Consider the following 26,342-nt stretch of genomic DNA (forward strand, 5'->3'; position numbering starts at 1 on the left):
CCCGCGCCCCCGCGCGTGCCCCGCCCCCCCGCGCGTGCCCCGTGTTGTAGCGGAGCGCGCGCGTCTCGCGCCGTTAATTGAGGCGGCGGCGGCGATCAGCGATCAGCGGGAGGAGCCCCCAGACCCCCCCGCGAGGACCCCCCAGACCGCGGACCCCCTCGCCCCGGGTGCCAGGGGGGATGTTCTCGGTTCGCGGGGGCCCCGAGCGGCCTGAGGGCGCCGCGGCCCGAGCTCCCGTGCCTCCGCTGCGAACCCCGGCCCCGCAGCCGCCGCAGCCGCAGCAGCACCACCCGAGCCCGGCCACCGCCGCCGCCTCCTCCTCCGGCGAGGATGCAGCAGCCAGAGCAGCGGCGGTGAGACACGCGGAGACACGAGGCACGCTGGGATGGAGAGAGACACTGGAATATTGCAGAGAAGTCGACAGACATCGATAGGCGGAGAGCCCCGCTGAGGCGCGGGGAGATGCGTAGTGAGATTGAGACCCACGGACTGACGCGCAGATCGCGACACGTCGACACACACAGACACACAGACACGCAGACAGACGCAGACATGCAGACACACATACACACAGACACACAGACAGACACACACTGACATGCAGACACAGACACACGCATGGACAGACACGCAGACACATACACAGACGCATGGACAGACACAGACATGCAGACACAGACATGCAAATAGACGCATGGACAGGCACACAGACGCATGGACAGTTATTAACATTGACGTGCATACACACAGAGTCGCACCCGCCACACACGTGTACATATACACGCGCACATTGACACAATTGCGCACGCCATAGACAACGATCCAGATACACATGATCGCAACCACAGACATCGGCACATCATACATAGACTCATGCACACCCATAGAGACCCGAATTGTGCACAAGCACAGCCATTATATCAATCGTGGGGGTTATTTGACCATACTTTATGCTGCTCAGTGCATGGCGAAGGCAGGGAGCATCAACCCATACACCCCTCACATAGACCCACACATAGACCCATAGACACCCAACATAGACCCATACATAGACCCACACATAGACCCATAGACATCCAACATAGACCCCTACACCCCCATAGGCCCACACATAGACCCATAGACACCCATACATAGACCCATACACACCCATAGACCCACACATAGACCCACACATAGACCCATAGACACCCAACATAGACCCACACATAGACCCATACACCCCTCACATAGACCCACACATAGACCTATATACACCCACACATAGACCCCTACACCCCCATAGACCCACACATAGACCCATAGACACCCAACATAGACCCATACATAGACCCACACATAGACCCATAGACATCCAACATAGACCCCTACACCCCCATAGGCCCACACATAGACCCATAGACACCCAACATAGACCCATACATAGACCCATAGACACCCAACATAGACCCATACATAGACCCACACATAGACCCATAAACACCCAACATAGACCCCTACACCCCCATAGACCCACACATAGACCCATAGACACCCAACATAGACCCATACATAGACCCATACATAGACCCACACATAGACCCATAGACACCCAACATAGACCCACACATAGACCCACACATAGACCCACTCATAGACCCACTCATAGACCTCCATACACCCCTCACATAGACCCACACATAGACCCATACACACCCACACACATCCACACACACCCACACACACACCCACACACATACACACAGATTCACACACACCCACACACACCCACACACAGATCCACACCCACACACACAGATCCACACACACCCACATACACCCACACACACAGCCACACACACACACACCCACTCACACACACACACCCAAACACAGACCCCACACCCAGACACCCACTCACACACACCCAGACACAGACCCCACACCCAGACACACCCAGATACCCACTCACGCACACACCCAGACACCCACTCACACACACCCAGACACCACCAGACACCCACACACCCAAACACCCACTCACATACACCCAGACACACCCAGACACCCACTCACACACACCCAGACACACACCCAGACACACACTCACACACCCACTCACACACACCCAGACACCCACACACCCAGACACTCACACACACCCAGACACCCACTCACGCACACAGCCGCGCGCCTGCAGATGTGCGCAGCTGTGGAGCCGCCCCGAGGCCTGGTGCTCGCACTGCCTCCGTGGTTGAGGGTGGTGGTGATGTCATGACGCTGCTGTTGTGGTGATCGTAGTTAGGAGTGCGGTGCTTTTGCGGTTTGAATGATACACTTGTGGTGGTGTGTTGAGCGTGGTGATGTCATGGTGAGGACATTGCTGTTGTGATGAGCGCGATGCTGCTATCGTCGCAATGTCATCGTGAGCGTGGTGAGCATGCACAGCACAGAAGATCATGTGGTGAGGGTGTGATGACGGTAGAGGTGAGCAAAGTCGCGTTGTCGTGAGTGCCAATAGCCATGGGGGTGCTGTTTAGGTGACGTGGTTGGTCATGGTGATGTCATTGCGAACATGGACCATTCCTGGTTAGCGTCTTGCTGTTTTGGTGAATATTCTGAACATGCTGCACTGGGTAGCATGGTAAAACTCTGGTGCTATAGTTATTCTGAGTGGTGATGTCATATGAGCACGGTGCTGTCGTGGTGAGCATTGTATTCTTGTGGTGAGAATATATAGTGTGCTGAATGTGCCAAGTGTGGTCACGGAGAGAGCGGTGATTGTCGTGGGTGAGCATGCTACGTGCGGTGCTAGTTGGGGGTTTTGCCGGCAGTCTCTGATTTAGCTTCGGCGGTAGCGTATTGAGGAGGACGAGTTTGTGGTGTGAGATGAAAGGCATATGGTGACAGCTCAGACACCTGCCCTGCTCGCATGCCTCGACGAGGAGCCTGCTCCAGTCGCGAGGCACATGCGTGTGCAAGCAGAGTATGCAGCAGGAGGAGGGGACCGCTTTCTCACCTCCAGAACACCACCGCCATCACCACTGCTCATGTGCAGCTGGTGCGTGAGGAGGCATGCTTGTGCCCCGTGTGCAGTGGCAAAGTCCACTTCCCTCGGCTTTTGGTAATTACGCCTCGTACGGGTGGTGCTCTTCTAAGACATAAAAGACACCGACCTATAAGGGGTTTCCATGTGCCACCATGACAGAAGTGCTGCAGAACGGCGTCCTCGCACGTACGGCCATCGCCCCATGTTGGATTGGAGGCCCACATCACAAGGAACGCGTTTTTGTTCCTGCAGACGAAGCCGATGGAGGGCTACGTGGGCTTCGCCAACCTCCCCAACCAGATCTACAGGAAGGCCGCCAAACGTGGCTTTGAGTTCACACTCATGGTTGTAGGTAAGCTTTCCATCTCTCTCATGTGAATTTATACCGTTCATTTTACATTCATTTGCAATTAACTGAATAGAGCAAACTAAACAATAAACACTAATTTGACAATCTGTGGGTAAAACATCTATTGCTCAGTGTCCACAATATCAAGGTTTCTCCAAGCTTACAATTGTCACATTCACACACACACACGTACAGTTATACGTTCACTTACGAATGTGCACAGTGCCAACACGGGTTAAGTGTCCGATGTGGGTTTAATGTGCGGTGCGCAGTTGTTGTGCCGGTCGTTTACGTGCAATGCCACCGAGTAGCAGCAGACGAGACTAAAATGCCAACGCTTTCCTGTTCAGCGTCTGCCCTGAGCCGGTGTTGTGACTGCATGAGTCTGTGTACTGTGACATGCCCAGGGATGTGGCACACTGAGGTTATAATGAATAGCAAGGGCCCTGCTCACTGATCTTGAACAAGGGCACGGGATAGTGCAATTTGTCAGCAAGGATGTGGACAGATTTGAAAAGTAGCGAGCACATGGCGATGCTAAGATGCACACTATGCGTGCTATTTGTGTCGGCTGCACTCTGCCTGGTTTCATTGAATTGTGCTGAATGAAGCAAGGCAAATTCCACACTCCCTTGAGAAAAGCAACGTGGCTAGCAGCAGATGCACAGCGCAACGCCGGTGTTGTGGCAGAAATGCATCGCGTAACCCCAGCGATGCTGAGCCGCCATGTGGCTGTTTTCAAGTTTGTCCCACTTGCAGATTGTGTAGTTTCTGCCTTCATTCAACTCGTTTGTCTTGAGCCAATTCATCACAGGAATTTCCTTTTATTTCATTCAAATAAAACTTAGAGAAAAACAACCGTCTTACAAAAAAATTCGATGCCATATTTGTTAACGTGTTTTATTTTAACATTGTTTGATAATTATCAAGAACGTGATTTTATTTACCACAAACTGTATATGTTTCAAAATCAAACAATATTAAAATGAAACATGGCAACACATATCACACCGTAGATTGTTGCACTTTTACATTTCTTTGTATGACGTTATTGCTCATAGTTCTATTTTGTTGGGTTTTATGTTTGTTTCATTGTTGTACTTGTTTTATATTACTGCATTTGTTTTGGCGACCCAGGTTGCTCTTGCACACGAGACTATCCTGGGCTCTTGAGTTCTCACCTGGTTAAACAAAGTAAACTTGACACTACAACTGCAGTCATTCTGTGCAGATCACAAAGGGATATTGCTTCTTGGTGCAGTGGAGGCAATGTGTGCACAGTGATACAATATTTCACATTTGTTTTGCACATGTGCGTGGCGTACGGCGAGTTATGCATGTCATCTGACCCAACAGTCTCTGCAGTATTCACAACTGCATTCCTGTTAACGCATGGCAATAAACGGCACGTCAGCCTCATCCAGGACACAGGAAGTCTGGGGAACATGATTTTAATCAATCAGATGTGTTCTGTTATTAGGTGCAAATGAAATAAAGTTCTCGTCTGTGCTACTGTGACTGCAATTCAATGTGTGATGATTTGTACCCGACTCGGCTGTGGCCGTGGCTCACGGTCGCTGGTTCCATGAGGCCATTAACAGAGCCCCAGTGCCTCATCATTTTTGTAGCCCGTCAATGATACCATTACTAAATTAAACCCATTATTAAGTCCAAGGAAGGTCTGTGTCGATGTCTTTATGTCTTTAAAAAGGGGAGGGAACTTAACACTGCCATCTGGCTCTCCTTTTGTGTGTGTGCGCTTGTGCATGCGCGTGTGCATTGATGCCTCCTGCCCTGGGCCCAGGGGAAATGGGGCTCGCCTACCGTGCGTTTGCTCTCGTGCGTTGATTTGGCTGTAGCCACAAAGCGCATGTGCATGTGTGTGAACAAGTAGGCCCATAACAATTCATCAACTAAAATGGATCTTTACAACTTTGATAAAATTGAACACGTAAAAATCTGTTCTCCTTGGGCTGATTAAGGAAATAAAACCTGAACCCAAATTGTGGCAAATCATAAAATCAGCATTGTTTGTGTCCTCAGAAATAAGTCTAACGCAGCACCTGGAGGAGATTACCGTGGATCAGAGGCAGTTGGTGGTGGTGGAGATGTTGGGAGACATCCTTTGATGGAAGGAGGAGCGGTGTCGTTATATTTCTATTAATTAATTAAATAGATTTTTGACAAGTTTGGAAACCGTCACTGATTTGTTGCTCAAATGAGCTTTGAGGCGTTGCTCATCTGTTTACAGCTCTAAGCCAGTGGTGTAAATTCAACATTTCTATGGCGGGGGCAAGTCTATCTATAGGACTATCACCGTTGACTTCCCCAAAAAGTGGCACTCATTTTTTTCACCCCAAAGGGACGATGGGCTGAGTCACACCCAACCAGGATTTGAACTCAGCCCTCCGATTGTGAGCCTCTCGCTCTACCACTCAGCCACCCTGCTGGTTATTGGAGACTAATTTCTCCCGTTTCTCTACAGGAGAGTCGGGAGTTGGGAAATCTACACTCATCAACTCCATGTTCAAGACGGATCTGTATTCTGAAGAGTTTCCAGGACCAACCAAGCGGATACAGAAAACCGTAAAGGTGAGCCCTCCACATCCAGCCCCAGAGAATCGCCATAGCCTCCTTCCATTGGCGATGTCCTCACATAACCCTTTCCATTCAAAGCAAATGATGCTTAGACTGCAATCTGCTTATTCTCGGAAGTGTGAGTGAAAATAGAAAGAGTTTCAGAATGGTAAGGGTTTTCCATTCTGGTGGCTTTAGCCATGTATCCACCTGGACCATGGAAATATACACTCTTCTGCCATGTTTAACGGTGCTGCTACTGCCATGACTAATAATGCATAACATGATTTTTTAGAACGTATGTTTAGAACAGCGGTGTGTGTAGTAAAGTAAGCTCTCAGGGTGTGTGTGGTGTACACAATTCTAGAGCTGTGCGTGGTGTACACATAGAGCTGTGATTAGTGTACACATCTAGAGCTGTGCGTGGTTTACACATAGAGCTGTCATTAGTGTACACATCTCTAGAGCTGTGTGTGGTTTACACATAGAGCTGTCATTAGTGTACACATCTAGAGCTGTGCGTGGTTTACACATAGAGCTGTCATTAGTGTACACATCTCTAGAGCTGTGCGTGGTTTACACATAGAGCTGTCATTAGTGTACACATCTAGAGCTGTGCGTGGTTTACACATAGAGCTGTCATTAGTGTACACATCTCTAGAGCTGTGTGTGGTTTACACATAGAGCTGTCATTAGTGCACACATCTCTAGAGCTGTGTGTGGTTTACACATAGAGCTGTCATTAGTGTACACATCTAGAGCTGTGCGTGGTGTACACATAGAGCTGTGTGGTGTACATATCTAGAGCTGTGCGTGGTGTACACATAGAGCTGTGATCAGTGTACACATCTAGAGCTGTGCGTGGTGTACACATAGAGCTGTCATTAGTGTACACATCTAGTGCTGTGCGTGGTGTACACATAGAACTGTCATTAGTGTACACATCTAGAGCTGTGCATGGTGTACACATAGAGCTGTGTGGTGTACACATCTAGAGCTGTGTGTGGTGTACACATAGAGCTGTCATTAGTGTACACATCTAGAGCTGTGTGTGGTGTACACATAGAGCTGTCATTAGTGTACACATCTAGAGCTGTGTGTGGTGTACACATATAGCTGTCATTAGTGTACACATCTCTAGAGCTGTGCGTGGTGTACACATAGAGCTGTGTGGTGTACACATCTAGAGCTGTGTGTGGTGTACACATAGAGCTGTCATTAGTGTACACATCTAGAGCTGTGTGTGGTGTACACATATAGCTGTCATTAGTGTACACATCTCTAGAGCTGTGCGTGGTGTACACATAGAGCTGTGTGGTGTACACATCTAGAGCTGTGTGTGGTGTACACATAGAGCTGTCATTAGTGTACACATCTAGAGCTGTGCGTGGTGTACACATAGAGCTGTCATTAGTGTACACATCTAGAGCTGTGCGTGGTGTACACATCTCTAGAGCTGTGCGTGGTGTACACATAGAGCTGTGTGGTGTACACATCTAGAGCTGTGCGTGGTGTACACATAGAGCTGTGATTAGTGTACACATCTAGAGCTGTGCGTGGTGTACACATAGAGCTGTGATTAGTGTACACATCTCTAGAGCTGTGCGTGGTCTACACATAGAGCTGTGATTAGTGTACACATCTCTAGAGCTGTGCGTGGTCTACACATAGAGCTGTGATTAGTGTACACATCTCTAGAGCTGTGCGTGGTGTACACATAGAGCTGTGATTAGTGTACACATCTAGAGCTGTGCGTGGTCTACACATAGAGCTGTGATTAGTGTACACATCTAGAGCTGTGCGTGGTATACACATAGAGCTGTCATTAGTGTACACATCTCTAGAGCTGTGCGTGGTCTACGTCTCGAGAGCTGTTTCCTGGTGTACACAACTCTAGAGCTGTGTGGTGTATTCAGCTGTACGGCATAGAGATGTGTATATTGTTTGAGTAAGCCAATAATTCCTGGCATGTTTTCTCCATATTAGGGCAGCCAGTGCCATAATGCCTTTTCTCATGGGATTTTTGAAGTTTTTTTCCACCGGTGGAAACTTTACTGAGAAATCCCACTGCATAGCTCACGGACATTCGCTGGATATTGGCAACAGAGTTCCCATGCCTCCTGCTAATCCAGGTAGCTCACATCGATTTCCCTGTGTGGTCCATTGGCTGTTGCAGTCACCACTCCGCCAATTGACAAGGTTTAGTATTTTATATCCTGACTCCACATGGCAATGCTGCAGAGTAGTAACACAGTGTAGTAGGTTCGAATTAGGTGCACACACATGCAGCTTGGAGGCAACACTATTTATTAAACGGTAAATAACATAACGCTGTACATGAGGTGGTGACCACCTTCCTCAACTCACTAACACTCTGGAACGCGACACAGACTGGACCAGGCAGGCAACGGCCTGCCTGGCCCAGGACGACGACCCATTATGTCTTCACTTCGGAGTACAGTACAACAGCCTCGCTTTGCGTTCACACCACGCTTATATCTCCTTTGGTGTGGCTGGCTCCGCCCCGGCGTGGCTGGCTCTCTTCAGGCCACGCCTCCCTTCCCAGGACACGCCTCACTTCCCCCACCTCTGGGAAGGTCCGGATCCCTCCACCACGTGACCCCCCAGGTACCCCCTTGGGGCCCCCAACCTTCGTACAGGCCGACACAGTAGTGACCATTCTATGTCACTACATCACCCCCCCCTGTATAAACACACAGCCGTCCCCGGCTGTAACACAACTGTGAAACATCGAAAAGGTGTGCCTCCGAACCAGCAACATCAATAAATGACCGGCGACCGATAAGAAATACAATCACGTAATATATACAGAATCGACGAGGGTAAAAGGGAACCGCATAGAAAACGGGGAATTAACAACAAATATACATGAAAACTGGCTAACCCACTTACGCTCCAGCACAGCCCCCCCCCGTGAGAATCACGCATGCACTGACATGTGAGTGTGGCCATTGGAACGACGGCGTAGGCAATGAGCAAGGAGTCTGAGAGGCATGTAGAGCAGCCAGTCTTCAACGAGTCCATGTGGCCAGGCCTGGGGAACCAGAAGCGGCCCAAAGGGCACGGCCCCTCCCCCCAGGAGTCAGAACAGGAGGAGCAGGAGTAGCTGACGCATGCTCCACTCCCCCCCCCAGTCCATAGCCGGTCGGCATAACCGGCGACTCCAAGGTGCCAGGTAGATACTGCCTCCTGTGACGAGAACCAAACCCTCCTGAGGCATCACTCAACGAACACTCGCCTCCGCTCTTCGGACATGACAGTCACCCGTTAGCACGTCCCCGCCTTTCCGACGTGGCGTCACAACCAGTAGCACGCGTCGGCCATATCGGGGGGAAGAATTTGCATGTTACCACCCCACCGCCTTTCCGACGCGGCGTCACAACCAGTAGCACGCGTCGGCCATATCGGGGGGGGAATTTCCATGTTACCACCCCACCGCCTTTCCGACGCGGCGTCACAACCAGTAGCACGCGTCGGCCATATCGGGGGGATTTTAACCCAGTCTCTCTCCAAGACTCGCATCGCAGCATATAGCTGTACCGACCGAGCTGAGATGACCCAGTCTCTCTCCAAGACTCGCATCGCAGCATATAGCTGTACCGACCGAGCTGAGACGACCCAGTCTCTCTCCAAGACTCGCATCGCAGCATATAGCTGTACCGACCGAGCTGAGACGACCCATCGTTCACTCACTGCACAACATGCACCCTAACAACTGAGGGATACAGTCCCAACGTCACAGGACAACTCCACCTGAACCTTACGAATCTCCAGCCCACTGTTTCAACGCACCTCGGAGTGTCTCACTCTCCGGGCCGTCAGGTCAAGCCATCAGACACAGCATGATGGGACCACACTCTCTGAGCCATGTGAGCGCACAGCCCACTAGGCTAGACAAGCCACGGAGTGTCTCAATCTCCGGGCTGTCAGGTCAAGCTGTCAGACACAGCATGACGGGACCACACTCTCTGAGCCATGTGAGCGCACAGCCCACTAGGCTAGACAAACCACGGAGTGTCTCGATCTCCGGGCTGTCAGGTCAAGCCGTCAGACACAGCATGACGGGACCACACTCTCTGAGCCATGTGAGCGCACAGCCCACTAGGCTAGACAAGCCACGGAGTGTCTCGATCTCCGGGCTGTCAGGTCAAGCCGTCAGACACAGCATGACGGGACCACAATGTTCGTGTTAGACACGCAACTCTCACTGGGCCATCCTGGTCAGGATCTGCGCCCCAAGATAAGTGACAGCCAGCACCACAATTCAAAATCCCTGGCAGCATGTCACCATCGCAATTTAACACCATCACAACACATACAATTTGAATTATGATCCCCCACAGAACTGATCCAATGCCGAACAGGTACGCACAATTTGTGACGATCCCGAATATTCAATGGTCACAACAATACACCTCACATCCCGTATCCGTACACATCATCTCCGAGACTCGCATTGCAGCATGCAGCTGTACCAACCGAGTGGAGAGAGCAACGCAATTTGACAGCAATTAACGGAAACGCACCCCCGATCGATGTAGAACATAAGGGGCATTCCCGCACAAAAGACATCATCTGTGCAACAACAGACAGGAACCAACCAGTGAGTTTGAAACAAACCGAACCTGTCATTTCAAAATCCCCTTCAACATTAACCATGGGACTCAGGGCATTCGAATTTTGAGAGCAAAAAAAAACTAGACACAAACGTCAAAAATCGCCGAATTGATTAATACAGTATATGCAGTATACGAAGTTCGTACAGTCAATCATTTGGCGCAATGCTCCATCCAGTCCCCACATGGCAACACACACAATCAATACTCCAGACAATCCGTACATAGTAAATAATCACAAGCAAGTACCCAACAGTCCATACACTATTAACAATTTCAAGCAAAGCTCCATACGGTCTGTACATTGGCAACAATGACGATCAAAGTTTCTGACAGTTACAAGTGACAATCACGAGCGAAACTCCATACAGTATACACAATAACAATGGCGATTTCGCAACACAACGATGTAACAACACGAGTCATTAACACGGCAACATACAGGATATAAACGGAGCTCGGGACACCAACAACGAATTAATCATTAACTACACCCAGAAGATACCGATCTCGACGCCGTAATTAACAACAACACTGTTACAAGCAGAAACCCGCATGGTCGCCGCGTCACTTTATCACGCACACAACCGGACGAACACGCTCCGCAAACCAGCGAGTTAAAAAAAAAACACCCGCGATCGCAACCCGGCACACGCAAGATGGGTGAAGTTATTATTATTTTTCTTGAGGCCGGGTGCTTGTCATGTCACGACTCGCCTGGCAAACTGTGAATAGTGGAGGGCGGCAAGGTGGAGCACTGGGACACCCCGAAGAATCTTGCATGGTGAACACGGCCTGCTCTTGCGAACCCCCATCCACAAGACGGGGGCGCCACCTGCACGTGTGGAACTCCCCCTCCGCAGGCGTTGATGTCGGCGGGAGCGGCGCTTTGGCGGGAACAGCGCCCCGACCCGCCGCCGAAATGGCGGGAGCGGCACTTTGGCGGGAACAGCGCCCCGACCCGCCGCCGAAATGGCGGGAGCGGCGCTTTGGCGGGAACAGCGCCCCGACCCGCCGCCGAAATGGCGGGAGCGGCGCTTTGGCGGGAACAGCGCCCCGACCCGCCGCCGAAATGGCGGGAGCGGCGCTTTGGCGGGAACAGCGCCCCGACCCGCCGCCGAAATGGCGGGCCCACCGCGTGGGCCGCATGCCCGGGCCTCCCCCGCCAGCTCCGTTCCCGATGGCGGCGAAGCAGCAGTGCGATGCAAGTCCCACCGCTCCGCGTGCAGCGCCATCTCTCTCTTTCTCTGTCACCGGGGCTGCCATCCCCGGGGCTGTCCGAAGGATGGTCGTCACACCGTCCCCGTCGTACGAAGGCGTCCAGGTGAGTTTTATATTTGTTTTTCGTGTGCCCATTTTACTTCCCTAGGATAACACCTAGCAATATTTATTTTTCCACAACTTCTGACGCCAAATGTAGTAGGTTCGAATTAGGTGCACACACACGCAGCTTGGAGGCAACACTATTAAACGGTAAGTAACATAACGCTGTACATGAGGTGGTGACCACCTTCCTCAACTCACTAACACTCTGGAACGCGACACAGACTGGACCAGGCAGGCAACGGCCTGCCTGGCCCAGGACGACGACCCATGATGTCTTCACTTCGGAGTACAGTACAACAGCCTCGCTCTGCGTTCACACCACGCTTATATCTCCTTTGGCGTGGCTGGCTCCGCCCCGGCGTGGCTGGCTCTCTTCAGGCCACGCCTCCCTTCCCAGGACACGCCTCACTTCCCCCACCTCTGGGAAGGTCCGGATCCCTCCACCACGTGACCCCCCAGGTACCCCCTTGGGGCCCCCAGCCTTCGTACAGGCCGACACAGTAGTGACCATTCTATGTCACTACAACAGTATCCTCTTTCCCCCTGTGCTTGTGGTCGACATTAAATACCCTGCTCCATCGGTCTCAAGAGAGGTCCGTTTGTGTCACTTGACGGGCTTAATTCGAGATTTTAGTAACTTGCAGACAAATAATAGAACTGCATTGAGGTTGTTGTCCTTGTAGTTTTCTGGGAAATCCTTGAAAAATAATTATTGTATCTTAGTCATCGATATGTCCTGTTTATAGATGTGCAAGAAGCGTGCATCCTTGCTGATTACCTTAGCGGTTGTCATCTCCTGTAAACTCTGGAGAAACAGGGTGGCTGCAAAAAGAGTACCCCTTCCATTTTCTAATCAAGAAGATCAAGTGATCCGCACACCTCTCCACCATGAACTGAAACTCACAACACCAAGGGCGGTGACATAGCCCAGCAGTCATGGATTTGCCACTCGTTTTAGAGGTTCGCGGTTTCGAAGACAGCGGCTGCCCTGACTCTTACTGCTGGTGTAATAACTGCAGGAATAAAGGTTCACAGTAGACGTAAAATATTCCTTAACGTAATTCACAAGAGTAGAACATCATGTTTCATCGTCGGGGTCCAACATTCTAAAATTACCTGGATATTACCCATTTTGGCTTGTATATAGCAATCATCGCCCTCTGCTGGGGACTAATGCCTATGTATTAGCCAGGTGCTGAGTGATATTGTGTCCATATGGGCAGCTGCCACTGGGGGTCCCCCTTCATGTGTTTGATTTGTGATGTAGAGCGCTCGGAGACGCCCGGGCGTATAGGGCACTATATCAAAAACAATGATCAGCAACAGCACTGAAAACTATGGAAACACTGAAAACTAGGGAAAAAACAAGGTTACTAAGGCCACAATACACAGAGAAATCACATGTATATGCCTCCAGCCAACATGGTGTTAGTAAAGAGTGGTGAAAATGGGCCTGAAAGCCCAAAAACGCCGTTATGGGAGTGAAAATTTGAACCCGACTTTTCTGCAAGGAATAAAGGATTTGGGTTTTTTTTGACTCGCAGATAGACCCTGAGGCTAACATGGAGACCCTCAGACATGCACAAAAATCCGCAGATGGAGCGAATCTCATCCTCTTCAGATCTGGTGGGGGTGGGGGGAATCATTTCTGAGTTCCCCTAGTAATTTCTTGCCATTTCTAGCCCTGTTACTAAGGCATCTGTTTCACGTTGTGTCGTAGCGTGTTTAGTCACTGTAACACAGTGGTGGCATTCCCCCCGCACATTTGATATTTCTCCTGTACAGTATCCATGCCGCAGCCTGCGCGTCCCCTTGAGAGACCAAAGGGGTGGTGGGTTGAAAACCGCTAACTTTATGATGCTAGCTCATTGCTCTGACATGGTATTGGGGCCTGCCAGCCACCTCACCCTTATTTACTTCTAATAAAGCTCAACTTTAGAGATGTGTGTAGGTCAAGAAAGTCTGCAGTAAATTGTAAAGCAGAGTTGTGTTGAGGGCAGGCCACAGTTCATCTGGCTTGAGAGAAGCTTTTCATTTGGTTCCATTTCTGAGGGTCAGACGCTGTCCATTATTCTGTCCCCAAGGTATTGCACAAACCAAATGCCCCACAGGCATATAGGCATATAGCTGTTCACAGTTGACCATTCGCCTGCTGTGGACCATCTGGTGGGGTAATTTAATACTCACGTAATTAACCTTGTTGGGAATCGTATTACAGAATACATTGATGTGTGGAGCAGCAAGATTGCCAGCCTTGCCCCATGTGTACGCATGCATGTGATCGCCGGTGTGTGGAGCTTGGTGCCTTTCTTCGTTGACTAGAACCTGCCTGCTCATGCTGTGACATTTAAACAAAATGAAACTCCGCATATCAGTGGCCCTATTTGCTAATTTGTATATCTGCAGGGTTAGACCAATCCACAGTTATTCCTATTATGTATGTATTGCCAAACCTCTTATCTCCAAGTTTGTGGCTAAGAACAAGAAGTCCAATACTAAGTAGATCCTATTTACTGCACTTAATATATTTAAACGAATGGAGTAGGCTACCCACAGATGTGACTGAGAGTGCTGATGCCATGTTAGGTTTGATGTTGTGTGCTGTAACCCAACACTTTTGCTGGGCTTGTAGCAGTCATGTTGACAGTTTTGAAAGTAATGCTCTAAATCCAATGTCAGGCTCGATTTTACACTTGGCAAAGCTTGTGGTGTTACAGCGAGATTGCGGTTAGAGTGTGGATCCATGTGATGTTCATCAGTATAAGTTCTGGAGGGTTTCTGTTTTTACAATGCACGATTTGTAGTGTGAATAGACCCTTAATGCAATAGGCAAAGCTGTCGCACCGTATCCATATTGCAGAGCGATGTGTGTGTTGTGAGGAGAACTGGGCTGAAGGATTGAGGTTACTGACTGTCGTGATCTATGTTGAATGCTGGGACAGCCATCGATGGTCACATTGTCATTAGAGTTGGCAGGCAAGGAGCAGGAGTGGTCGTGTGTTCCGGCAGCAGCCACCGTCACACGCTACAGGAACCAGCATGGCCACGGCATTATCCAGCCCACTGTATGAACAGATTGTTTTAAAGGGCTCCCTCGATCTGAGTAATCTCCTCATGAGGGCCCCAGGCTGCTGGGCATGGGAGTTGTTTTTTTGTCAGATTATTGCCATACATACATCACAGTTGCCTATCACAGGCCCAGATGCCCAAAATGCCAAGCAGTCAGAAACAATAAGCACTTGTTATACGTCTATTAGTTAAGCATTAATGCGTTGTTTTCGATTGAGCTAGATGATATAATAACTTTGGAAAATAAATAATTCTAGGGAAATCCAAAATAGAGCAGTGCAAAGTCAAAGCATAACAATCGTGCAGCATTCATCTTCGATGCTGCTAATTGTGGAAAGTCTCTCTGTTTGTGTTCATGAGGGTCCTGCTGCACCTGTCACTCCAGTCTAAATAAAGATTCTGATTTTGAAGGGGAGTTTTGCATTTGAAAGGATACTGGAGTACCCAGAGAACATCCACATGATGGTATATAAAGCGATAATCCCTCAAAGTGCTGCGCATATGGGTTGACGAACCTATTTGCTGTACTTATTGGCCAGCTCGCAGCTTTAGCAGATTTGGGAGTTTGACGAATCTAATTAATCTAGCAATGCTTATCTCCAAAGTGTTTGCTTTGATGGTCATTTGAGCTGGAAAGACTGTTGACTTTTATGTCATGGGGTTTGTGTTTTATAAATGTGATGCGTGATCCTTTAGCGTTGTGTTGCATTTGTCCTGCATCCCGTAAGAGGGATCATGATAATATTTTTCTGCCCCAGTGTTGGCTATACACGCTTGGGAAACAAGTCACCGTGGACGTGTGGCATGCGATGCGTCCATACGGACGTGTCGTAGCAGTTGTGGAAGTGCTGTGTGACGCATCTACAGGTTGAGCAGTCCAAGGTGGTGATCAGAGAGGAGGGTGTGCACCTCACCCTCACCATTGTGGACACACCTGGATACGGAGACTTCATCAACAACAGTGAATGGTAGAGAACTCCTCCCGCAGCACACTCACCCTCGCTGTCTGGGTGGGGGACACAGCCTGGCAGTTCATTGCAGAGGTTCATGGTGCTAATCTGGGTGCATTAACCATAAAATATGTACCCGATGATACTTCACAGTGGGCGTTAAAGATCCCGTGATGTCGTTCAGAGAATAGTCAGCTATTGTGTGGGGGGGGCGTCACAGTCAACATTTTAAAAAATTACGGGCAAATTACTTAATTGGGAAACACATAGAAATTGTCGCCCCATAATGTGAAACTTAGCAGGAGCCTCCTGGCCCTGCAGTGAGGCTTTTCTGGGTGAATAATAATACTACTAATGGTCCCAAGTGCTAGACCCCGTACACTTGACCGTCATGGCTGCTTTACGCTGTCTCTGTACTTTTGCTGTTATTCTTTGTGAGTGGAATGCAAATTATGATTTGTGAAGGATATGTCCATTCACTTGTCTCCAACTGAATGCATATCTCTTCAGACTTTCCTTTGACATTGACGTGTGATATATGACACTCATAGGCTTGCTTAGTGATAAAGCACATTCAACTCTTGATATGATGAAAGTACATTGCACAAAGCCATGGTGTTAATTTAAAAAGGGACTTTTTGGCTGTTCACAATTCAAATATTATTTGGTTTAACCAGATGAGAATTCATGAGACAAAGTTTCATTTATGAGAGTTCCTTGTTTTGATCTCGGGGAAAGACCACACCTGTAATCTACACACAGTTTTCTATTTGTAAGATATATTTTGTTCGTGAACAGTGATGGATATAAATATTTTTACTGGTTGGTTTTAGAACCAGCTTAATGATTTATCATTTGACTAATTGATGAATTAATGCATTGAGCTGTGACTGTCTCCAATTAGTGTGCAGCCCGTGATTGATCACATCGACAGCCAGTTTGAGGACTACCTGAACGCGGAGTCGCGTGTAAACAGGCGCCCGATGCCAGACAGCCGAGTGCACGTGTGCCTCTACTTCATCGCTCCCTCCGGCCACGGGTATGCATCCACACACACACATGCACACACTGCCTTCTCACGTATTTGTGTGAGCAAATGCAATGCATTATACAGCGATCCGTGCATTATTTGATGAAAACGATTAATCAATGCTTTGGTTTTGTTTCGTGTAGCATTTATAATTGGCCAAACATGTCAGTGGAGTTACGTAAATGCAGCTCCAATGTGGGGATGTCACAATGTTATGATTGTCCTGCTGTTCGTGTTAATGGAATGAATGCAGAGTAAACAAAGTGATAAACGTAGACCGACTCTGGTTTTAGAATGAGATCTCCACATTGGCTCACAAATGAGCCGCTACTTGGCATCTCTGCTAAGACTGTTTATCTTGACTGCACGCGCACTATATGTTATTTCACGTTCTTTAAACTCTTATGTTTTGTGCATGAGCACACCACAAACATTTCATTTATGAAATCATTTGGTATTAAATATTTTAAACATTCTCTAAATGGAAATCTTGTTTAAAATTTTAATTTCACTCAACACTTTCACTTAATGGTTGAGTTGCAGTTGTTGAAATATGCATTGCATCGTTGGCACTGGATTTCCATTCAACTCTCAGGAACCTAAATTTGAAATTAATAATTCTGTCTCTCAGTGGGTATGCGTTTTATTGGCGTGTGATGCTTTAGATCGTGTGTGAGAGGGAGAGAGGTGTTGGGGGAACGAGTGAGGTGAAGTGATGCAGAGCCACACAGAGGGCGGTGAATCAGGATTGAGAAGCAGTGTTGTTGATGTTTGGGAAGCTGCTCTACATTCGAGTGTCTCAGCTGGCTTCATTTCTTCTAGCACTGTTCAAAGATTTGGCCTCTTTGGAAATGAAGGCAGCTGTTTAAATAAAAGGGAATCGCCCTCGGAATAAATAAAACCCTAGGTGTAAGAAAATGGCTGCTGGAATTTTGAACGCGTTTGTTTTAATTGGTATAAATTCCAGTACGGTTAACACATGCGGAGAGTGTTGACAAAAAAGTGTTTACCAAAGTGTTGAAAATTATTTCAGCTTGGTTTTTTGCTGGGATGGATGGTTAAGCAGTGAGAAATATACTCTCTGGCATCCAGAGACAGGGAAGAGAGGATATTTATTTAATGCCATGCTTGAGTAACATTTACAAACGCATTTAAACCAGAGGCTGCTCTAAAGTGTGGCCTCCGACAATACACAAATGTGAAAACACCCCATCGTCCTGAGAAACCCAGTGGTTTCAAACGTGCAGTGGCCCTTGCACTGATGTCTTATTGGTGAAAGTGGCCCACCTCTGAAAATTTGTGAAGAACACCAATTTAAACTTTTGCTTTCGTGATATCCACATTGCAAATAAGTTACAAATGTCACGGGAGAGAAGTGCTCTGATGAGTAAGTGGTGATTATATTCCTCTACCAAATGTGGATGTTGTCAGGAGTTAAGTTTCAGTGTACTGTATTTTGTTTAAGCACGTGAGCCTCCAGAGACCAGGATAGAGTCTCGTGTCCAAACAGTGACCTGGGTCACCAAGATGACAACATGGCAACAACAACATAGCTACGTGTGGGATGGGCCAGTCCCCTCGTCCTGTTGTGTAGTGTGCTTCTCAATGCGTACATGTGGTTATAAACAGCAGCGGTGAGCCTGCACGTCATATGCTGTGTCGCTCGTGTCCCGACAGGCTGAAGGCACTGGACATTGAGTTCATGAAACGCCTCCACAACAAGGTGAACATTGTTCCCCTGGTGGCTAAGGCCGACGCATTCTTGCCCACAGAGTGCTGCGCCTTCAAGAAGCAGGTGGGTAACCGTACTGCACACTCAATGCACCTGCGTCATCAATAGCGCTGCTCAATCCACTGCTGGATAAACGCCTCGAAAAGCCCCAACACCTGTCACGGTCTTGCAATGCAACGATTAATCCAGCACCGGCACACAAACCGAGCTCATCGCTCCACCTCTTTGGTGGACGTTCTTTCGGACGTGTTTCTTTCCTAGGCTGCCACTCCGTGATTATTCTCGACTATCAACAGTCATCCCAAGTAGCGACGTGTCCTCACCAAGCCCACTCATCGTAACCTCGCCTCACAACATTATATACACGATGACGCTTTTTCCCAAGCTGTGTATTCTTTCGTTTCGCATTTGAAAAACAAATGGCAAAGCATTGTGTGTGTTTAGTCTGGTCATCGATGCGCTCTGTGCCTCCGGTGTTAGCGTCCAACAGACATTGGCCGCTTGTGTGATGAGCAGATTGCACTTCACATTCACAATGGGGCGACTCTTTCATTTTAAAGCGTTTGTGGAGGAAACATCCGCACCTGTCGCGTCTTGTCCCAACACGATTAAGCGCAGCCCCCTTTGCCTTCTGCACAGGCTGCGGCCCGCTCATTCCTACGTCGGATCTTCGTTTAGTTCCTTGACAAACGTCTGGAATATACCATGTGCCCGAGTAAGAGACTTGTACCCCTGGTGCCACAATGCAGAAGAGTGACGTACTTGTGTTGAACAGATAATGAAGGACATCCACGATAACAACATCAAGATTTACCAGTTCACGGACACGCATGATGAAGAAGACAACAAGCTCCTGAATAAAGTCAAGGTAGGAATCTGAGGGCCCTCACCTAACACATCTCATCAACTCCTCACCCAGTTATGTTTCACCTCTAACGCATATTTATGTTACAGACATCTTATTTTATTTCAATGTTATTGCTGTTGTCTTGCACAGCATTGTGAGATGCAGTTTTGCATGCACAACGCCATATAAAAATGTATTATTATTCAGCATGCCGAGATCAAATTGTGAATGGAATAAAAGCTCGTCACGTAACGTAGTGTTCATGAGCAATAGGGACACGTGTAACGCGCACATTTTCTCAGCATATTGGGATCCAAGTGCGGTTTTCCTGGTTGGGCTGCGTGTAGAGCATTTCTTCCATCAAGCCTTGGCCACGCACTACTGCGGCAAATAGAGGAGTCAAATTATTTGCTTGAGTCTGGCTCCCGTCTGCAGCAAGCTTGAAATAAGAAACAAGAAATTAAATAAGTCAAAATGCATTTATTTTGAGCTTTTGCCACGCACTACTGTGGGCATCTTCAGGAGCTGAAAATCCCACAGCAATTTGTGAAAGTGAACGTACACACCGACATGAGGCTGTGAAGAGAGAAGACGAAGGGGAAATGATGGCCAAAGCGAAGAGGAGAGCAGCTGTTGGGGCCAGACGAGGCTCCGCGGGTCGTGTGGATGCAGCGCGCGGCCTCTCGCTCAGACGGGAACCACATGCCAGGGGAAATGAAGCCCATGTGCCGTGCCAACCCCGCGCTTAAACAAGTCCTCCTGTGTGTCTCGCATCAAAGAAAGTGCTACAGATCGGGATCACATGCTTGACTTTAAATGCAAAAATAACATGAAACAAGGTATATCTGAGCCCCTTGTTTGGAGAGAAAGCAGTGGGTTGTGGTGGCTGATCAAATATGGCGCCATTGTGGCTTTGCTGTAATAAATATGGCGCTTGAGGGCACGGGGAGACACCCCTCACCTCTGGGGTCATGGGCAGTTCAAACCCTTTGCTGTTCTTCGTGAGCCGTGTTTTTTTTATGGATAAATGTACGACATGCATTGAGTACAGACTGTTACACCCTCAAAGTACAGTATTTATCACTTATATGTTGTGGTATTGTTTTTATCGGCGGGTTTCCAATAATTTTCTTTCCTGAAAAGTAGTTTTGGTTATTTTCCATATTATAGTGTTTTTGGTTGACAACATACAAGTAGTGTTTAAAGATTAAGTATAAAGGATGCTGGAAACGGAGCAATGTGTGAAGGGAATCATAACTGGCACTTTGAATCTGCTCATATGATTATTAAAAGATTTTGCATGCCCTGATACGTGAAGGTTGTTTTGTATTGTGTTACCAATTACTGTTTTAATTGCACCCGTGTCATCACAAATTATCAGATTGTAGCAGGAAGTTTGTTTCACTGGCTCACGCCAACGGCTACCCTGCCGTGCGTTCTTGCTCTATCCATTCCCACGTGTATGGCAGAGCTCGTGGGAAATAGAGAGCAGAAAGACATAATCAGAATACACACAAGTATGTAAACATGGATAAAGCAGTCCTCCAGCAAACACTAACAGTGTGTACGTTTGTGTACCGTTGGTCTTCATGTGTAAACATTTTTATAACCATCATGACATTTTCATACTCCATACAGTTGCTCCAGGGTACGGTGTTTTGTTAACATTTTACTACACTCACGAATTGATGATGATAGTAGTAGTCTGTCTAGTTTCTCATTCATGTGTCTGGGTGTGTGAATGTGCCAATGCGCCCAGTTGTGCCGATGTTGTGTGTTTAGTAAAGGAGGAGAGCCACAGTGCAGACACTCCTGGGACCGTGGGGGGTTGTTGCATTCCTCCACATTTGTACTTCATCCACCACCGCCTCTCGTGGCCCTTCTCAGTCGGCCCCAAAACAAACGGCGCTTTTATAAATGTGACTTGATGCTGCTGCTGCTGCTGTGTCGGCAGCGGTACATAAGCACAAATAACACACTCGACACACACATCAATAACACTGGCCTTACATTATTAATATAATCGGCGACGTTTTAGGCAATGGCCCTTTTTGATATAATATGTGCTATGTGGTTGACACGTGTGTTGAGAGTTTTGTAGAATTGTATATGTTGGTGAGACTGTTGGTTCGTGGTAATCTACTTCAATGTCTATCCATACACAACAAATATAATTTGGAGTTACTCGTATTCAGTTTACGAATGCATGTGTCAGGCGTCAAAACTGTTTTTTTGTCAAATTTAACTAAAATCCTCTCCACACAAAGTGCACTTTGTAAGAAACAAATTTTAGGTGCAGTGTCATGCGAAGCCAGCGGTCACCAACCTCCCTGGACCCGCGCAGTGTCACTGTCAACCTTCATAACAATTTGCAGCCACTGCACAACAATAAAATTTATTTCAAAGTTAAAACTACTCAAAAGCACCATGAAATAATAATTTAAAAGCCCCAAATCGATAACCTTCCTTTCTAATGCCTGATTGAAATAGCGGTCTTGTGGACCACAATTGGTGTGCGTACCATGGGTTGAGAACCACCGCCCAAAACAATTGCGAATATCGATATCTTACGCTAAAATATAACAATGTGTGAACGCGAGCGATAACAGTGGCACGCTAACAATGTGGGGGGGGGGGGGGTGCCGATTTGCTGTGCGTGGGGCGCAGGAAAGGCTGCCCCTCGCTGTCATCGGCAGCAATGTGGTGGTGGACGTGGGCGGCCGCAGGGTGTGGGGGCGCCACTACCCCTGGGGAGTGGCCGAAGGTAAAGCTCAGCTCGGCTCGGAGCTGCTCTCCTGAGTCGATGTTGCGATACCTGCGAGTGGGTTAGTGGTGCTGGCTTAGTTTTAGCAAAATAATGACACGTGGTCTTCTTGAACTGAACAGTCTGACCCTCTCACAAGCGACCGAGAGCATTATACATTGCTGCAGTTTACCATTAAACAACCGGTGAAGTTCCTGGCATTCTGCCTGTCCTCGCCTGGGCATTTTGGCCGGCAAGAGTCGGTGCGTGGGTTATCCTATGGACCACATGTCCGGCCAGGTGGCTCGGCAGTAGAGTGAGCGGCTTGCAATTGGAAGGCTGAGGGTTCAAATCCTGGTTGGGGATTCACTCGGCCCATCATACCTCTGGGGTTGGTAAAATATGTATCTGTGTGTTGGGAGATCAACAATGGTTGTCCTATGGATAGACTTGCTCCTGCCATTGGAATGTGGTATTACCACCACTGGCCAAGGGCTGTCAACAGGAGTTGAGTACTCTCTTAAGCTTTGTATAAAGGATGCGTGCTTTAGGATTTCAAATGTGTTATCAACTTGAACACATGGAATGCCCACGTGTCTCCCTGCCAATGACACTCGTCTACTTTGTTGTGGTTTTATTTCCGTCCGTGGTTCTGCAGTGGACAACGTGGAACACTGCGATTTCACCACCCTGCGCAGAATGCTCATCAGGTGAAGTTCGTGGACTCTGCACGAATTATTGAGCAACAACATTTCACGAGTGTCGACAAGTTGTGCTTAATTGTCTCTTTTGTGTGCTACGGTGACAGGACTCACATGCAGGACCTGAAGGACGTGACGAACAACGTTCACTATGAGAATTTCCGCAGCTGCAAGCTGGCGGCGCTCACGGGCAACGTTGCCGAGAACAGCAAGAGCAAGAGCCAGCTGACCAAGTGAGTGGGACCCAGCATGTGCACAAACACAGCCCTCGTATCAGTCCACTTCTGGGTGAGCACTTCCCGACATCTTGCTAATTGTGGGGGTTTATTTGATCGTACATTACCACGCTTGTCAGTTTGGTCCCAAAGCCTCTTGCCTCTTGAATATTCTGCCTTTAGCCATATCATCGGTGGACGCGTGGACTGCACATTAGCGTCGTGTATATGGTGGAGTCGGTGTTTTTGTATGATGCGACTTCAGGGGTGCTGTGTGCCCCCACCAACGTTTAGAGAAAATAATAAATGTATGTAATCTCTCTTCCAACTCGGTTAACCCCTTCTTCATCTCTCTGCTCTAGGAGCCCCCTGGCACAGATGGAAGACGAGAAAAAAGACCACAAATCTAAGATGAAGAAGATGGAGACAGAGATGGAGCAGGTGTTTGACATGAAAGTGAAAGAGAAAAAACAAAAGCTGAAAGACTCGGAGGCAGAGGTATGTGCTTCAAGCCGCATGTTCCTGTGTAGCTGGCCTGCCCCCGTCGTGCGTGGATAATTTTTCCTGGATCCATTGAATCACTCTCCCTTCCACCTTGGTCACTTCGAACTTGGGGAAATGTTAAAGGCTAAATTTGATTCAGAATCAGAGAAATCCGATGTCCAGTAAATCCAAAAGTTAAAGGGACGTCCTGCTCAAGTGAGCATTGAGGTGGTGCTTATCTCATGTCTACAGCCCTGAGCCAGTGGTGGAAATTCCATATTCTTAGTCTCTCCATTGGAGAACCACTGTTGACTTCCTCAGAAAATGGTACCCTATCTTATCGATCCCAGAAATTATGATGGGTCCAAGAGGAATGAATGATGGTCTTAGTCAATCTCCAGCCAGGATTTGAACTTGAAAAATTCCTATTGCAAGCCGCTTGCTCTAGCAATAACCCACCTGGGTGGATAGATCGAAATATTTTATTGGTTCAGTGATTCGTAAGCTCTGGAGCGTATTATTTGGAGTAGTGCATGCTTTTCTGATTCCAAGAATAATAATAGTAATAAGAATGCGTTGCGGCGTGTACTCCTGCCCTGCTGCTGCTGCCTTCTCAGTTACAGCGCCGCAGCGAGCAGATGAAACGCAGCCTGGAGAGCCAGCTGCGTGAGCTGGAGGAGCGGCGCAGGCAGTTTGAAGAGGAGCGCCTGGCTTGGGAGAGCCAGCAGAGAGAGCTGGATCAGCAGCGTTTGGATAACAGCAAGTACGCATGCATATTAGCACGGTTGAATACGTACGGTGCGAAAGAAGTTCAACGTGTATATATATCCAGGCACACGTGTTCTTCACTATGCGTGTACAAGTGCGAGCGTTAACACGCACGCAGGCACGTATGTGAGACACAAATAAACAGGGTGACATGGCCTTGTTGCAGAGGTTTGTGGCTCGTGTCTAGCAGTCCTCCCTGATTAATATGTGAATTAGCCATAACATACGATGCACCATTTGCTTCACAGCGAATGTAGAAAATCCCATTATGTCATTGTGTGCTGGCATCGGGGTCCATTTTTTTCAAATATGAAAATGACTGCAAACTACCTAATTGGGAAACACGTCGCCCCCGACTGCTAAAACGTAGCAGGACCCTCATGAAAAATAATCTTCAAACTCAGTGAAACTTCTTGGGTAAATAGGTCTGTGATCTAATGTAAAAAAGATGTGTGCAGATCTGCACACCAACACTGAACACACCTGAACACATGTACCACGGCAAAAACAGGAGTAGACCATCACCAGAATATGCAAAATACACAGGGACACAACGCATGAACGCAACACAAGCTGCTGTACCCTTGTATACACATCAAGCATAATCACGGCCAGTTGTGCTGAAGCAACAATTCTGTCCCTATCTTCATAACAGGACCATGGAGAAGAACAAGAAAAAGGGAAGGATCTTCTAAAAAAACCTCAATCATGAAAGCAGATCCCACAATACGTCCCTTGCACCCAGCCTCGGTGGACCTGACGTGTGCGGTTCAAACCCTTAAGAGTAAAGGTGGGGGCAGCAAAGGGCTTGGCCAGAACTACGCCCTCGGATGTTGCAGTGACTGACGGAACCCTCACAGTGCTCGACTATCCCTACACTGCAGAGTGAACGTGTTATGTTAACCATCGGCAATTATTATTTTTTGTATTATAGGCCTTTTTACAACCAACAAGCCATTTCAGCATAGTTAATTTAGAGTGCTTTTGAAGAGCCAAATGTGTGATGTATCTCTTACTGCCAAGGTTTCGGTGATGTTTTGTATTCAAGCCGCTCATTTTAAATTGTTTTAGTCGACACATGCTTGGTCATGTATGGGCGCATTTTTTTGTTATTTCAATAATTTACAGTATTTTGTAAAGTTTTTAACCATGTTTACCATGTTTTATATGCATTTGCATTTCGCTGTAACATATTTGCTTAGTTTATTCTCTGTAAAACTTGGCATCTGTACTGTGTGTAGCAAATGCTGTGCGCTGCACCGGGTGGCACGGCGCACAGCACGAGGCTGCCTGCCTGGAGGAGAAGGAGGATTCCGTAATCTTCCGTGAGCAGCCCTGTTCTATTTTTGACATTGTTGATGCATGTGATGTTGGGGGTCCGGTAGCCAGCCATAGGGTGATACTAATCATTGTTGTTATTATCATGACCGTCAGTATATTTGTAGTGCGATGGTGGTTTTAAAGCTGTCCTTGCACCAATCCACACGCCACATTATCGTGTGTGCAAACCTTCAGAGATGAATTACAATATATGCATCACACATTCATTACTTTATGGACATTAAAAACTATGATCCACAATCGCTAGTGTGAAACCCACAGGTGTTGGTTTTCCAGTCGTGCACAATACAAGTTGCTTTGGACATCGGTGACATTGCCTGCATTGCTGGTATCACAAAGTGTGTTGTCTGTTGCCTGCATTGCCCTTGCTAACCCGGTCTGGTTGTAAAATAAAGCAAAGCACAGCCAATTTTACTCACCACATGAAGTACACTCACTGGGGCTAGCTGGGCATCTGTACACTTTTCCCACTTTTCCCTGTGTTCGGTAACTGCAAAGATTGCTGTTTAAATCTACTAAACAATCCCACATTAAAAGCACTGTCCA

The 26,342-nt window shown here is 48.0% G+C and overlaps 1 protein-coding gene across 1 annotated transcript; it reads left to right on the top strand.

The window, feature by feature from the left end:
• On the top strand, positions 1-26,342 carry LOC144936771 (septin-7-like). The gene is made up of 13 exons (XM_078863895.1): positions 1-353; positions 3,281-3,380; positions 5,863-5,969; positions 15,854-15,954; positions 16,841-16,975; positions 18,644-18,761; positions 19,474-19,566; positions 22,213-22,309; positions 22,947-22,998; positions 23,097-23,222; positions 23,567-23,702; positions 24,305-24,450; positions 25,111-26,342. Exons 1-13 carry the CDS (start codon positions 180-182, stop codon positions 25,148-25,150), a joined length of 1,425 nt encoding a protein of 474 aa, XP_078720021.1. The 5' UTR covers positions 1-179; the 3' UTR covers positions 25,151-26,342.

Source organism: Lampetra fluviatilis, chromosome 17, assembly GCF_964198595.1.
Source record: "Lampetra fluviatilis chromosome 17, kcLamFluv1.1, whole genome shotgun sequence".
NCBI classification, from domain to species: Eukaryota; Metazoa; Chordata; class Hyperoartia; order Petromyzontiformes; family Petromyzontidae; genus Lampetra; species Lampetra fluviatilis.

What these genes read in the sequence shown, in the direction of transcription:
- LOC144936771 (XM_078863895.1), top strand. Translation starts at nt 180, where the DNA reads ATGTTCTCGGTTCGCGGGGGCCCCGAGCGGCCTGAGGGCGCCGCGGCC. An exon ending in TTCATCAACAACAGTGAATG is followed by an intron (nt 15,955 to 16,840) that starts GTAGAGAACTCC and finishes GTCTCCAATTAG; the next exon opens with TGTGCAGCCCGTGATTGATC. An exon ending in ATCGCTCCCTCCGGCCACGG is followed by an intron (nt 16,976 to 18,643) that starts GTATGCATCCAC and finishes GTGTCCCGACAG; the next exon opens with GCTGAAGGCACTGGACATTG.